The sequence below is a fragment of the Petaurus breviceps genome, unplaced genomic scaffold (assembly GCF_028583685.1).
Source record: "Petaurus breviceps papuanus isolate PSGF00001 unplaced genomic scaffold, PetGlider_PUasm1.0 428, whole genome shotgun sequence".
NCBI lineage: Eukaryota > Metazoa > Chordata > Mammalia > Diprotodontia > Petauridae > Petaurus > Petaurus breviceps.
The window spans coordinates 4041479-4053705 of NW_027186331.1; the positions used below are offsets into that span (position 1 = coordinate 4041479).

Genomic DNA, 12227 nt, shown 5'->3' on the forward strand with positions numbered 1-12227 from the left:
GAGCTTGAGGAAAATCCCTGACGCCTGGACTGGAGCAAGAAGAGGTGATTGGGAGGCTCTGGCCCCCAGTGTCCAGGGGCTGTGGTAGCCTGATAGGGATATTGTAGCCCTCCCCAAAAACCTAATGGTTAGAACTATCCCAAAGGGGAATGAATGGTCAGTTTTGTAAGATAGCAAGATGCCCCTCCTTGGAGATCCACAAGCAGAGTCTGGATGCGCCCCAGCCAGGATATTGTGGTAGGCAGTAGTATTCAGATATTCCCCCCACACTCCTCTGGGACCCTGGGACCTCAGTGTCCTCTGGTGGCTTGGCCAACTAAGTGTCCTGCTGCTATCTTCTTGCCCCCACCAGAGCCCACAGCCCCAAGAGGCACAGCAGCCTCCAGGGCCCATGGTCCCATCACCGCCTTGTTGGAGGATCTCGAGCTCTGGACCCAGTTCTACCAGGCTGGCACAGAGATGGTCATCACCAAATCTGGCAGGTGAGGCCCCTAACTGTTTAACCCCCACCCTGTGGGCAGGCTGGAAGATCATGCCAGGATAAGGGCCCAAAAGAGCCCTGCGCCCCAAGTTTTAGGTGACTCAGGATCCCAGCAGCAGGCAGGGCCTACATGTGCCCAGTCTCTCCTCCTACTCCCCTGGGAATGAACTCACAAGCTGCATGATCAGACAGGGCCAAGGCTGGGCTTGGGGCTTGGGGATCATTGTAGCCAGGCTCTGGACTCTGTCTGAGTCTGGGCTAAGAGATCTGCAAGTTGGGAGGGAAAGGGGTGGAATGTGGCAAGAACTCAAACATGAGTTACATTCATGAAGATGTAACCAGCTGTGGGGAAAGGGTCCTAGGGTGCAGAGCGGGTGGAGATGATGTGAGAAAAGAGGATCCGGGCCCGCATCCTGGCTCTGCCTATTCCTGGCAAGGGTGGCAGGATGTAGCTGCCTGTGCCTCAGTCTCCTCCTCTGTAAAATGAGGCAAGGGCGATGCCTTCTCTCAGTCTGCCATTGGGACGCCCTCCCTCATCCCAGCCACTTCTTCAGTGGCTTGCCCTTGGAGGGAAGCCACCCCATGACCCTTGACCCTTGACGGGAGCACTCCATGCAGACCCTTGGCCTCCACAGGGTGATGGTCATCTCTGTCCTTTATAGGCGGATGTTCCCTCAGTGCAAAATCCGACTCTCAGGCTTGGTCCCTTACTTGAAGTATGTGGTGCTGGCAGACTTTGTGCCGATGGACAACTTCAGGTATAAGGTACCTGTTCTTGCCTGGGCTCCCTTGCCCCCTGCAGGGTTCTGTGGGAGGGTGAGCCAGAACCCAGCACATGAGCACTGGGAAGGAAAGGGGGTCACAGCAAAGGACCAGAGGAAGGCTTAGAGCCCCAGATCCATGTTGCTCCTGAGCTGTTCCTCCTGATCATCTGTGGGGCATCGGGCAAGGCCCTTCTCTGCTCTGGGCTCAGTGTACTTTTCTGGGGTGGGTCCGATGACTCATTGAGATGTGCCTTTGCCTGCCCTCCCCCAAAGGGCAGTGACTCTTCCTGCCTGCTCTCAGCGGGGCCCTTCTGTGTCCTGCAGTGGACCAAAGACCAGTGGGAGGTGGCGGGCAAGGCAGAGCCACAGCTCCCTGGCCGCTCCTACATCCACCCAGACTCACCGGCCTACGGCAGCCACTGGATGAAGGAGCCTGTGTCCTTCCACAAAATGAAGCTGACCAACAACACCTTGGACCAGCTCGGCCACGTAAGGAGATCCTCCCTCCTCATTCCCCCACCCTCCGCATACATCTCTGCTCCCACAATCCACCAAACGAACAAACCAAAGAAGCATCTGGCCCCTACCTCTCTCTGCCCAAGCGTCCCCTCCAAAACATCTGCCATGTGCTCAAAGCCCTCCAGGGACAAGGAGGTCGCTACCTACTGAGGTGCAGCTGGAGTGCGTGCCTTCTCCCCGTGGAAGGGAGGGCGTGAGGCTCTCAGAACATAAGGTTGGAAGGGGCCTGTCCCATCCTGGGAGGAGAGACTTCCCCTCCCAGGCAGCCCTGAGGCAGAGCTTCTTGGAGGGAAGCTGCCCCTTGGCAGGGGCTCCATGCAGACCCTGTCTCCCCAGATCATCCTCCATTCCATGCACCGTTACCAGCCCCGCTTCCTCGTGGCCCAAGCCGACGACCTCTTCAACGTCTGCTGGAATGGTCTGCAAGCCTTCAGTTTCCCCCAGACGGTCTTCATCTCTGTCACCGCCTACCAGAATGAGCAGGTAGCCGGCCTTCCTTCCCTGCCCCTTCCCCTGTGGGCCCCCTCGAGGCTCTGCTGGCACAGGCTGGGGAAAGGGCCTGGCCTGGGTTCTGGAGAGCTGGGACGGGGAGGGGGCAGGGCTGAGGAGGACACCGCGTGTCTGGGCCTGGGAGAGTCTCCTCGGGGGAAATCGAGGGCCAAGAGGAGAAGGACGGGAGCTCCTTGCTGCTGGAAGCTGCCGGTCACTCCTACTGTTCTGCCTGCCACCCCTGACTGCTCCTGCCTGCTGTGTAGCTTCTCCTCCTGTTCAGATAAGCTCCCGAGGGCAGGGGCCGTCTGAGCTTGCCCTCTATTGAGCGCGTCATTTGGTAGCCAGTAAGCAAGTGGGGTTTTTCATTCATTCGTTCCCTTTTAACTCTAAAATTCTGAGATTTCCTGAAGATGCAGACCAGACTGTTTGGGGCCTGGGGGAGAGGAGGAGATGGGCCACGGGTAGAGCAGAGTAGACAGCACAAGCAGCTTTGTAGGTCAGGGAATAAGAAACCTTTATTTGGGATCTACGGTGAGCCAGAGGGCAACCAGGGAGGCAGGAAGACTCATCTTCCTGGGCTCAAATCCAGCCTCAGACACTTACTAGCTTTGTGACCCTGGGCAAGTCACTTCACCCTGTTGGCCTCAGTTTCCTCATCTATAAAATGGGCTGGAGAAGGAAATGGCAAACCCCTCCAGTATCTCTGCCGAGAAAACCCCAAATAGGGTCACAAAGAGTTGGAAATGACTGCCTAATCCAGATCTGACCAAGAATTCCCTGCCCCATGCGCCCCCAATGAGTACTGATTCAGCCCCTGCTTAGAGACCTCCAGCAAGAGAGAAGGGGAGCCCAAAGCAGCTCACTGCACATGGGGTTGCTGGCTCCAGGGCCAAGCAGAATGAGGTAACCAACCCTTCCAGCATGAGAAGGCAGCTGTCCTGCCCTGCTCCCGTTTTCTTTTCTCCAGGCTGGCGGCAGACCTTCCTGTGCCTTCCATGCCCCGTGTCTCTGCTTCTCTCCCCTCTGAGGCCCATACTTCCCTTGGCTGCCAGGGCATGGTCCTAAAGCACAGGGCTGGCAGTGTCTGACACTCACCTCTGCCAGAAAACACACCCTCCTGGCATTTTAAATCTCCTCTTTGCACTTTTCCAGGCTGATAACACATTCATGGGCTGCTGTATACAGACTCTGATCAAACTGGTCCATTCACCACTTCATATGAGCGACGCTCTGGCCTTGGGGACTTTGCACAGGCTGGCGCAGAAGCCACAGGGTCCTTGGTCCTAAGGGAGCCAAGTCCATTTGGGGTCTAGACCTAGAATGCATAAGGGAGTTGGTGCTGCTCAGAGGACCCTAGGTAGCATGGTCAGAGTTGGTCAGGGGCAACTTACGATCTTGAGTATCATGACAAAATAGACTTTATTCCTTTCTAAAGATCACCAAACTTAAAATCGACAACAATCCCTTTGCAAAAGGATTCCGGGAACAAGGAAAAAAGCCGAGAAGGTAACCGGGACTCCCTGGTGGGGAGGCTTAGCCAAGAGACCTTCCCACCCTCTGGGAGGGTCCCCAATGCCAGCCACTATCCCTGCCCACACCGAAGGGGCAATGAACCATTCCCCTCTCTTTGCTCCTGTTCCCTGCTTCCTATAAAGGAGAATAACTGAAGAGACCCCCATCCCTTGTACAGGGCCCACAGACTCAGCCCAGCCGGGGGGCAGAAGAGGAAGAGGCTTGGCGAGCTTGCTTCCAAGCCTGAGTCTGAGAAATCTGGTAAGAGGTGGGAGGAGGGGAAAGATAAGGGAGGAGAGTCTGACCTGTCCCAGGAAAGGGGGGCTTCAGAAGATCTGGGGTGGGTTCATTCAGGCAAGAAGAGGAGAGATGAAAGTGGGAAAACTGAGGCCCCAAGGAACTTCACATGGGGGGCCTGCCCCGCAGGCTCTAAGGGCACTGAGTGGGGCTCCCTTCCTCTTCCATGCTCCCTCTGGGTAGGTCTGACCAAGGAGGAGACTGTGCAGGTCCAGGACAGTGCCAGCCCTGGGCCGGTCAGCCACAGATACCCCACCTTCTGGGGGCCCCTCGGGCTCTCCAGGGCCTCAGCACCAGCAGACCAGAGAGAAGGGCCAGCAAGAGAAGCAGCTGTGCCCACCTCGGGCTCTTACACTGCCTACAGGTGAATTCCCATTCCTGGCCCTCTCCCTCAGGCATGAATAACAATACAGAATCCTGGGGGGGGCAGGACAGGTTTGGTGGGGGGGTCTTCTCTTTTTTTTGGCATTTTATGATCAGGGAAATAGTAGTATTAGCAACTGTGAGAGGGTGGAAAGTGTTCAACTTGGAATCTAAAGGACCTGGGTTCAAATCCTGCCTCAGATCCCTCCTGGCTCTGTGACCTTAGCCACTCAGTCCTCAGTCTCCTCCTCTGTAAAATGAGGGAATTTGCCCAGCCAGAGGGCGCCAACCTTGGAGTTAGTAGCCCCCTAGCACAGTGGGGCCGATTGTGGGCCCTGGAGTGGGGAAGACTCCAAGAGAACAGTCAGGCTCTGCACAGGATGCCAGGTGAGTGGCGGGGCCACAGGCAGAAATGGGGGTAAGGTCTGGTAGTGCAGGTGTCCTACAGGCCTGGCTGTTGTGACGGAGATGTCAGGGACTGGGGAGAGAATGAAGGAGATTGAGGCCAAACAAAGAAAGCACTTATTCAGTACCTACTGTATGCCAGGCTGTGCCTACAGAGTCCCTGCCCTCAAGGAGCTTCCAGTCTAACCAGAGGAGAACATGCCCAGGAGGGGATGGGGCAGGAAACTGAGGCCAGGGACCTCGAGTGATTGCCCCAGGCCTGAGGTGGGATTTGAACCTGGGTCTCCCTGATTCCTCTCCACTATGCTGGGCTTTGAGAGGGCTCCAAGTTAAGGGAGGCAAGAAGGTCCGAGAGGAAGCGGGCTGCCCAGCAGGACTGGTGACTGCAGTTCTGAGGCCCAGGGATTCGACCTGTGGGAAGCTGTTTGAGAGCAGATTCAGAGAAGGGGCTGAGGTGGAAGAAGCCCCTTGTGCCGGCCCCTGACCCGTCTGCTCCCCTTCTCCTCCCCAGAAAAGGCTTGGCAGCCAAGGGGAGGAGAGAATGGGTCTACCCTGGGGCGGGAGGAGCAGGTGGTGCAGTGGTTAGAGCACTGAGTGCCGACTCAGGAAGACCTGAATTCAAATCCTGCCATAGATACCTAGCAGCTGTGTGTGATCCTGGGCAAGCCATTGTCTGCCTCAACTTTCCCATCTGTAAAAGGGGACTTCCCGGTCTGTGGTGAGGATCAGATGAGATTGTATTTGTAAATCTCCCTGTAAGCTCTGAGTGCCCTGAACTGCAGCTGCTATTGGGACGGCCAGCCACGCAGAGGCCTTCCCTCCATGAGCTTCTAATCTGGGTGCAGGGAGGGCACTCACACAAGTCTGAGGACCCTCGATGGGGCAGGGCAGGGGCACAGAGCTCACAGGCCTCCCACCAGGGTCTCTCATGAGGGTCTCAAAGGGCTCCCCCAGTTCTCTCAAAGCCGATTTCTCCCAAGCTTTTAGGTTTACAAGGGATGGTGTGTTTTGGTCCCACCCACATTTCTGGATATCTCCCTTCCTCCCCTCCCCACAAAGGGCTTCTAACAGACTAAAAAACATACAAGTTAGTCCAAGCAGCCAACACACCCACCAAGTCCCAGAGCCCAGTGTGTTGTGTTCTGTACCCGTGGCCCCCGCCCCTTTGAGAAGAGCAGGAGGGGACTTTTTCCAGCCCTTCTTAGGGGCCAAGTTTCTTGGTCCTTCTAATAAGGAGGTGTGTGTTACCAAACTGGGCATGGGAAGGTCAGCTCCAGGGTGAATGGGACACATGGCCAGTTTGGGGGGGGTCATGTTCCTCAGGGGAAGAAATTGTCTAGAAAGGCCAGGCTGGAGGATCCTGTGCACAGATCCAGACCTGGAGGGCACCCAGACCTTCAGGGCCATCTGGTCCAACCCAGAGGGAACTGAGGCCCAGAGAAGGGAGAGGACTTATCCAAGGTCTCCCCTACAAGTAGTCTGATGCAGCTATAATGGGCACTCCTTTCACTGTTTCACAGTGTTTCACTCATGCTCCCATTTTAAAGAGGAGAAGTCTGAGGCCTGAGAGGGAAAGAGCCCCTCAGGAACCCAGCCATAGCTCATTGTCTTTAGATAACCGGGAGTCCTCAACTGAGGATGCAGAGGAAGGGTCTCAGCCTTTAGACTTGGGACAAAAACCCAAGCCTGGGGTTTCTGTGTCCTCAGACTTCCCCTTTGTCACCATCCAGGTTCCAGGACTACAGTCCCAGCGCCTGGGAAGCTGTTCCTAGCAGTGATCGGCGGCCCAGACCCATGGTTTCGGGGCCTGGGATCTCTGGTGCCGAGCCTGGGGCCTGTGCTCCCCCAGACACCGCTGGCCCCCATGGTCCCCTGTACCCTCCCTACAGCCCAGAGGTTGGGTCAGGCCAGTGGCTGGTCCCCAGCCCTGCTCATGGACAGCCCCGGCCCTTCCCTTCCCTGGATGGTGCTGCCCATGGGGGCTCCCCAGACTGGGGCCAGTGTCCCCTCTTTTCCTATGCTTGCTGGTGAGAGCCATGGCGTCCTTCTGCTGGGACTCAGGCCTGTCGGCTGCTTCCCTCTCTATTAGTATCCTGGGCAACTCCAAAGAGAGGATGAGGCAGCAGCTGGAGAGAGGGGAGAAGAGGCCAGGCCTGGCCTGAATGAGGCCTTGGCAGCTTTGGGGAGATGGGCTCTTTCAGTCCACAGGAAACTGGTGTTGGAATTGCCTTGGTTTAAGGCACACTGGGAGTCCCAGCTATTTGGTGCCAGGCCCACGCCTGTCTGTCCCTCCATCAGAGCTCCCTCTTCCTCTCCCCCGTCTTCCACCCCCACTCCTCCCTCTTCTCCATCTTTCTCTCCCACCTCTTCCTGTCTTCCTCCTTCTCCCCTGTCTTCCACCCCCACTTCTCCCTCTTCTCCTCCTTGGAGGAGACACAGAATTTGGGGAATCATTCAGGGTCTCGAGGTGGAGGGTTACTCTGACCCCCAGGAGTTAGCCTGGGTGGAAATGGCTGTGTAGCCACCACTACCCCTCTCCCATAATCCACAGACACCCAGCAATGGTCCGACCTGACCCCCCCCTTCCTCTGTGCCCTGCTCTGTCTGTAACTGATAATGCTAATAAACCATACTGTGCTGCTCACTCGAGTGGGTCCTCTTGGCAGTGCCCACTCCCCAGCCTTTGGAAGCTGATGGGGTTGAGTCTGGGGCCATCAGGCGGCACACAGGCCATGTGGCTGGTGAGACCCGGAGGGAGACATTACTGGGCCTGCCTCTGAGCTGACTTATGGAGAAGGGCCCCCGACCCTGGAATCCCCTGAAAGCTGGTCCTCCCCAAACCACCTTGTGCTAGGTAAAAGATGGGGATTCCAGCTCAGTAGGAAGAAAACCTTTCGAGGCATCGCAGTGTGAACCAGGCTGACTCAGGAAGTGGTGGCGACACTGGGCCGTCACTCAAGAGTCAGTCAGCAAACATTAACCGCCTACTGTGTGTCAGCTGTGACCCGTTGTGTGACTAAGATTCAGAGAAAGGCCAAAGGCCTGTCCTTGCCCTCCGGGAGGGAGGACATGGAAATGCAGAGCCTTGGGCTCGGTCCTTGAGGAAGTGTGCTGTCATGGCGGCCTCTCTGGGCAGCTTGGTGGTGTGGCAGCAGCAGAGACTCAGGAAGGGCTGAATTTGAATCCTGCCTCCAATACTCCAGCTGGAGGACCCTGGTCAAATCTCTGCTTTCTCCTCTGCCAAATGGGAACAGGAGAACCAAACTGAGGGCTGTCATGAAGATACCAGGAGGCAAGCAGAGTGACTAGGGACCGATTCCTTTCTGGGCAACAAGACCTCCCAGCGTTCCAGGGCCCTCTCGGCTTGTCGCCCATCCAGGGGGGCCCGGGTGCCTGCCCTTTGTCTAAAAGGGGAAAGCCTGTGCAGCCTCCAAGCTTGTCTCGTCCTCCAGCACAGCCAGGCCCCTCAGGGGTCCATGGTGCTTGGATCACCTACAACCACCAGGCTCCCACTGGTCGCTGAGGACAGCCTGGGGGGCAGCTGACACAAACATCCTCCCTGGGGTCTTTCAGAGAAGGAAAGCGGTTGTGGCGGGGGCCATGATTTTCCAGGAATAACCCACCACCACTTGCTAAGGTGGGGATGTGAAGTAGGCTCTTCTGCAGGGCCAGGGCCCTTCCCACCACCAGCTCCCTCAAGGGAAGGCTAAGAAGGCATCCCTGAACATCCCTCATGGCTCAGTGAATCCAACCTTGGCCTATCTTGAGTTTTTCAGTTGATTCCAGAGAAGTGCTGGGAATCTGCTGGGGGGTGGGGGAGAGCGGACCCCAGGAGGAGGCCAAGGCCTGGAGCTCCACAGGGTCTGAAATCGGGGAGATGAGTTAGACAAGTGTGATGGGCCCAGCAGTGAGGGAGGACCCATTCGTGGTGGCCTAGAAGGGGTTTAGATTTTACCTTGCTGACTGGAGTGACAGAGATGACTTCAGAGCCAAGAGTGGCAGCCAGGGATGTGATTTAGAGAGATACTTTTGGCCCCTGGGGCAGAATGAATGGCTGATTGGGTAGGGGTGGGTAATTAAGCTTTGGGCACAAACCTCAGAGTTTCATTAAACAATCATGTATTAAACACCTACCAGGAGCAGCTTGAAAAAGGCAGGAGTATCCAGGGCCCTGCCACCCCAGGCTGGTCTGTCCTACTGGAGGAGGGACACCAGAGGGTGTTAGGGCTCCAGGTACAGGGGTCAGACCTGATCCTTAAGTCAGCAGTGGGGCTGGGCTCCTGACTTTGGGGACCAGCAGCAGGCCTGGGAGGAAAGGGGCTGGGTTTGGCTGCTGCTTGGCCTCTAGCCTTCAGGTGGGGGCAGTGCAGATGGGAGCTGAATGGACTGGGAAGGCAGGGGATGCCATCTGCTGCCCCTAACATGAGGGCATGATGGGGAGGCGCCAGGGAAATCTAGTTTAGCCTTTCCAGGCCCAAAGACAGAGCAGCCTCATGGTCCTTGTTGGGGGTTGCTCCACACCACAGGGGGAAGGGCTCTCACCCACCTCCATCCTACCTAACCCTTGGCAGTCTTCACTTATAGACTCTCACAGGATGAAGCCTCCTCCACCATCACCATCCCCAGGACTGGCTTTTGACATGGCAAAAGAGCTGTGTCTTCCTCTGCAGAGAGAAGCTACAGGGAGGCAGATTTCAGCTTGGTAGGAAAAACAAACCTCACCATCAGAACAGTTCCAGGGTGAGCTGGTTGCCTGAGGAGGCAGGGGGCTGCACGTGGTGGAAGCATCAGCCAACTACTAATCACCTGCTTGGTGCCAAGTCTTAGGCCCCTTCCCCAAGGAGCTCATATTCCAACAGGGGGTCAGCACATTGAGGTACACAGAAGGCACACACATGGTCAAGCAAGGGAATCCAGAACAGGAAGGCATTAACAGCCAACTGGAGGACCTGCAAAAGTTTCCTGCAGACCATGGACTTTGAGTTGAGCCTTGAAGGAAATGTAGATAAGACCAGAGCTGGAACACTGGTGAAGAAGCACTAAGAGACTGGGGAGAGATCAGCCAGGTGGGAGAACCAGGACAGAGGAGGATCCCTAAAACCTAGAGAGGAGAGATCTTCCAGGGTGAAAAGGCCACACAGAGGGCAAGGAGGATTAGGATTGAGGGGAGGAAAGACATTCAATCAACAGCACCTTGGAGAAGTCAGTGTCAAAGGGTAGGCTACAAGGGAAGGCAGGAGAGGAGAGAAGCCCATGGTGAACAGCACTGCTATCATTAAGAGAAGGGTTTTAAGGCCGCAGCATCAGGGAATCAGTCAGGAGGGAGAGACTGAGGGTGGAGAGGAGAGGGGGGCACCTTCCTGTAGAGGCCAGGAGTGAACCAGACCCAAGACACACATGGAGAGGGGCTGAGTCTAATAAAATGGATTGTATTGGGGAGAAATGTAAAGCTTTACATTTGGGGGTCAAAAAAATCACCCTCAGGTAGGATGGGAAAGGCAAGCTTAGACAACAGCTCTTTCTCTTTAAAAAAAATGTATATAGATATATAATACACACACACATATATTTAATCAGTGAAAAATCCTTCTCCTCTCCCAACCCACCCAATTGAGAATGAAAGAAAAACAAAAACCCTGTTACAAACATGTATAGTCAAGCAAAGAAAATTTCCACATCGGCCAGGTCCAAAAATAATCTGTCTCATTCTGCACCAAGTCCTTCCTCCATGAGGAGGTGGGTAGAATGTTTCACCAAGAGTTTTCTGGATGGACCAGCCACACAGACTGGCCAGAGCAGACTCCAGGAGAGTGAATCACCAGCAGCAGTGGCAGTTTCCAGACTTCTCAACCCATAAATGCCTAAGAGAAAGTCAAAGGTCAGTGGGGTGGGAACTGGGTGACAGAAGAGCATGGTCTGGGCCCTGCCCCTGGGGTGAGAGGTGGTAAAGGCTGCCGCTGTGGCCATGTGGCTGCCTCAGGAACTCCTGGCCTGCAGATCATGAGGGGACCAAGCAACCATTCAGAGGGTAATTGCTCTTGCTTTGACCTGCAGTCTTGGTCGGTGGTCCTGGGGTGTGAAGCAGTGTGCCAGAGCTTGGGGTGTCTGTAGAGAGGGCACCTTCCTCCGACCTCTGACATTTGCAAAAACCCCAGCAATTTGGGACAAAGCTCTCTCCATTCTGGAAGCAGAGTTCTACTATGGCAAAGAGCTCAAAAGACAAGCAATTGACTGGCAAGATGTCATGCCAAGCAAAGGCAACTTCCCAAGGTTCAGAATACCAGCATAGGCGCTCTCCATTTTATTCAGTGACAAATTAAGAACAGACAGAATCAAAATATAGCAAAATTCAAAATACAGCATTTACCAAGTGTGATTTAATAATCTCCAAGGACTACCCCACCCTTGGACATTACATTCATTTAATCAATCACAAAGTCCCTCTTCTAAATACTACTCCACCCCTAGGCTGTACATTCATTTAGTCCATCACAAAGCCCTTCTTCTCAAATGGAGATTAGTTTCCAATCATAAGTAAAGTACATTCATTTGTTCAATCACAGAGCACAAAAAGGTCAAAAGTTCCCCACCCTTGGATCACAATTGAATCTACCCCAGAGTTACAACAAGCTTAAGCACAGCATTTAATACCCAAAGAGAGGTCTTTTCTTCATCTTGACCTGAGGCAAGTTCTCAGCAATCTTTGTTCCTGGGGAGACAAAGCTTAGCAAGGCCACAAGATACATTGCCAGTGTCTTCATTAATTCATTCTCTGTCTGAAGAACAGTCCTAGGACCCCTCAAAACATTAGCAAAACCCTCTTCCAGGATTTCTGTAAACATGCAACAAGAAAATCCTTCTTCAGGGCTTTTGAACCAACAGCAAGGTTCCAGAACCTCTGCAACAATAGCACTGTCCTTCACCAGTGGACAAATCTGGCAAAACAACATCAAAACAGACAGACAAAGTACCAGCATAACAGCCATGTCTCCTCAGTCCTTGGCAGCTCTGGGTGGCAGCTCTCAAAAGTCCTGGGCAATTTAAACTGGCCCTCAGCAATCCTCTCAGTCTCTGCCTCCAAGGTGCTGCTTCCAAAAAGTTCTTCTGCCTCTCTCTTTTCTTGTGTCTCTCTAAATTTATGTCACCAGTTCCTCCCAGTTCATCACTCTCTTTTCACGTCAACAAGTCCATCCCACAAGTGGGATCCACAAGCTCTGGATTTTAACACAATCAAACCAAAAACCAAGCCAATACAGGGGGATCTTTAAATTACATTACTATTACACAAGATGAGCAAGCAAAATCAGATTATAGAATCCTTTTTTGGAGACAAAAAAGGATAAAAACATGGAATCAGAAGAAGTCAACAAAGTTAAAACTCCTGCATCAAAATC

The 12227-nt window shown here is 54.3% G+C and overlaps 1 protein-coding gene across 1 annotated transcript; it reads left to right on the plus strand.

Moving 5' to 3' along the window:
- The first annotated feature begins 213 nt into the window (after positions 1–213).
- On the plus strand, positions 214–6864 carry LOC138171356 (T-box-containing protein TBX6L-like). The gene is made up of 8 exons (XM_069100797.1): positions 214–482; positions 1144–1246; positions 1570–1734; positions 2101–2247; positions 3692–3762; positions 3947–4029; positions 4249–4429; positions 6564–6864. The coding sequence occupies exons 1-8, from the start codon at positions 214–216 to the stop codon at positions 6862–6864; spliced, it is 1320 nt and encodes a 439-aa protein (XP_068956898.1).
- The last annotated feature ends 5363 nt before the right edge of the window (positions 6865–12227 follow it).

What these genes read in the sequence shown, in the direction of transcription:
- LOC138171356 (XM_069100797.1), top strand. Translation starts at nt 214, where the DNA reads ATGCGCCCCAGCCAGGATATTGTGGTAGGCAGTAGTATTCAGATATTC. An exon ending in TGGACAACTTCAGGTATAAG is followed by an intron (nt 1,247 to 1,569) that starts GTACCTGTTCTT and finishes TGTGTCCTGCAG; the next exon opens with TGGACCAAAGACCAGTGGGA. An exon ending in CAAGGAAAAAAGCCGAGAAG is followed by an intron (nt 3,763 to 3,946) that starts GTAACCGGGACT and finishes TCCCTTGTACAG; the next exon opens with GGCCCACAGACTCAGCCCAG.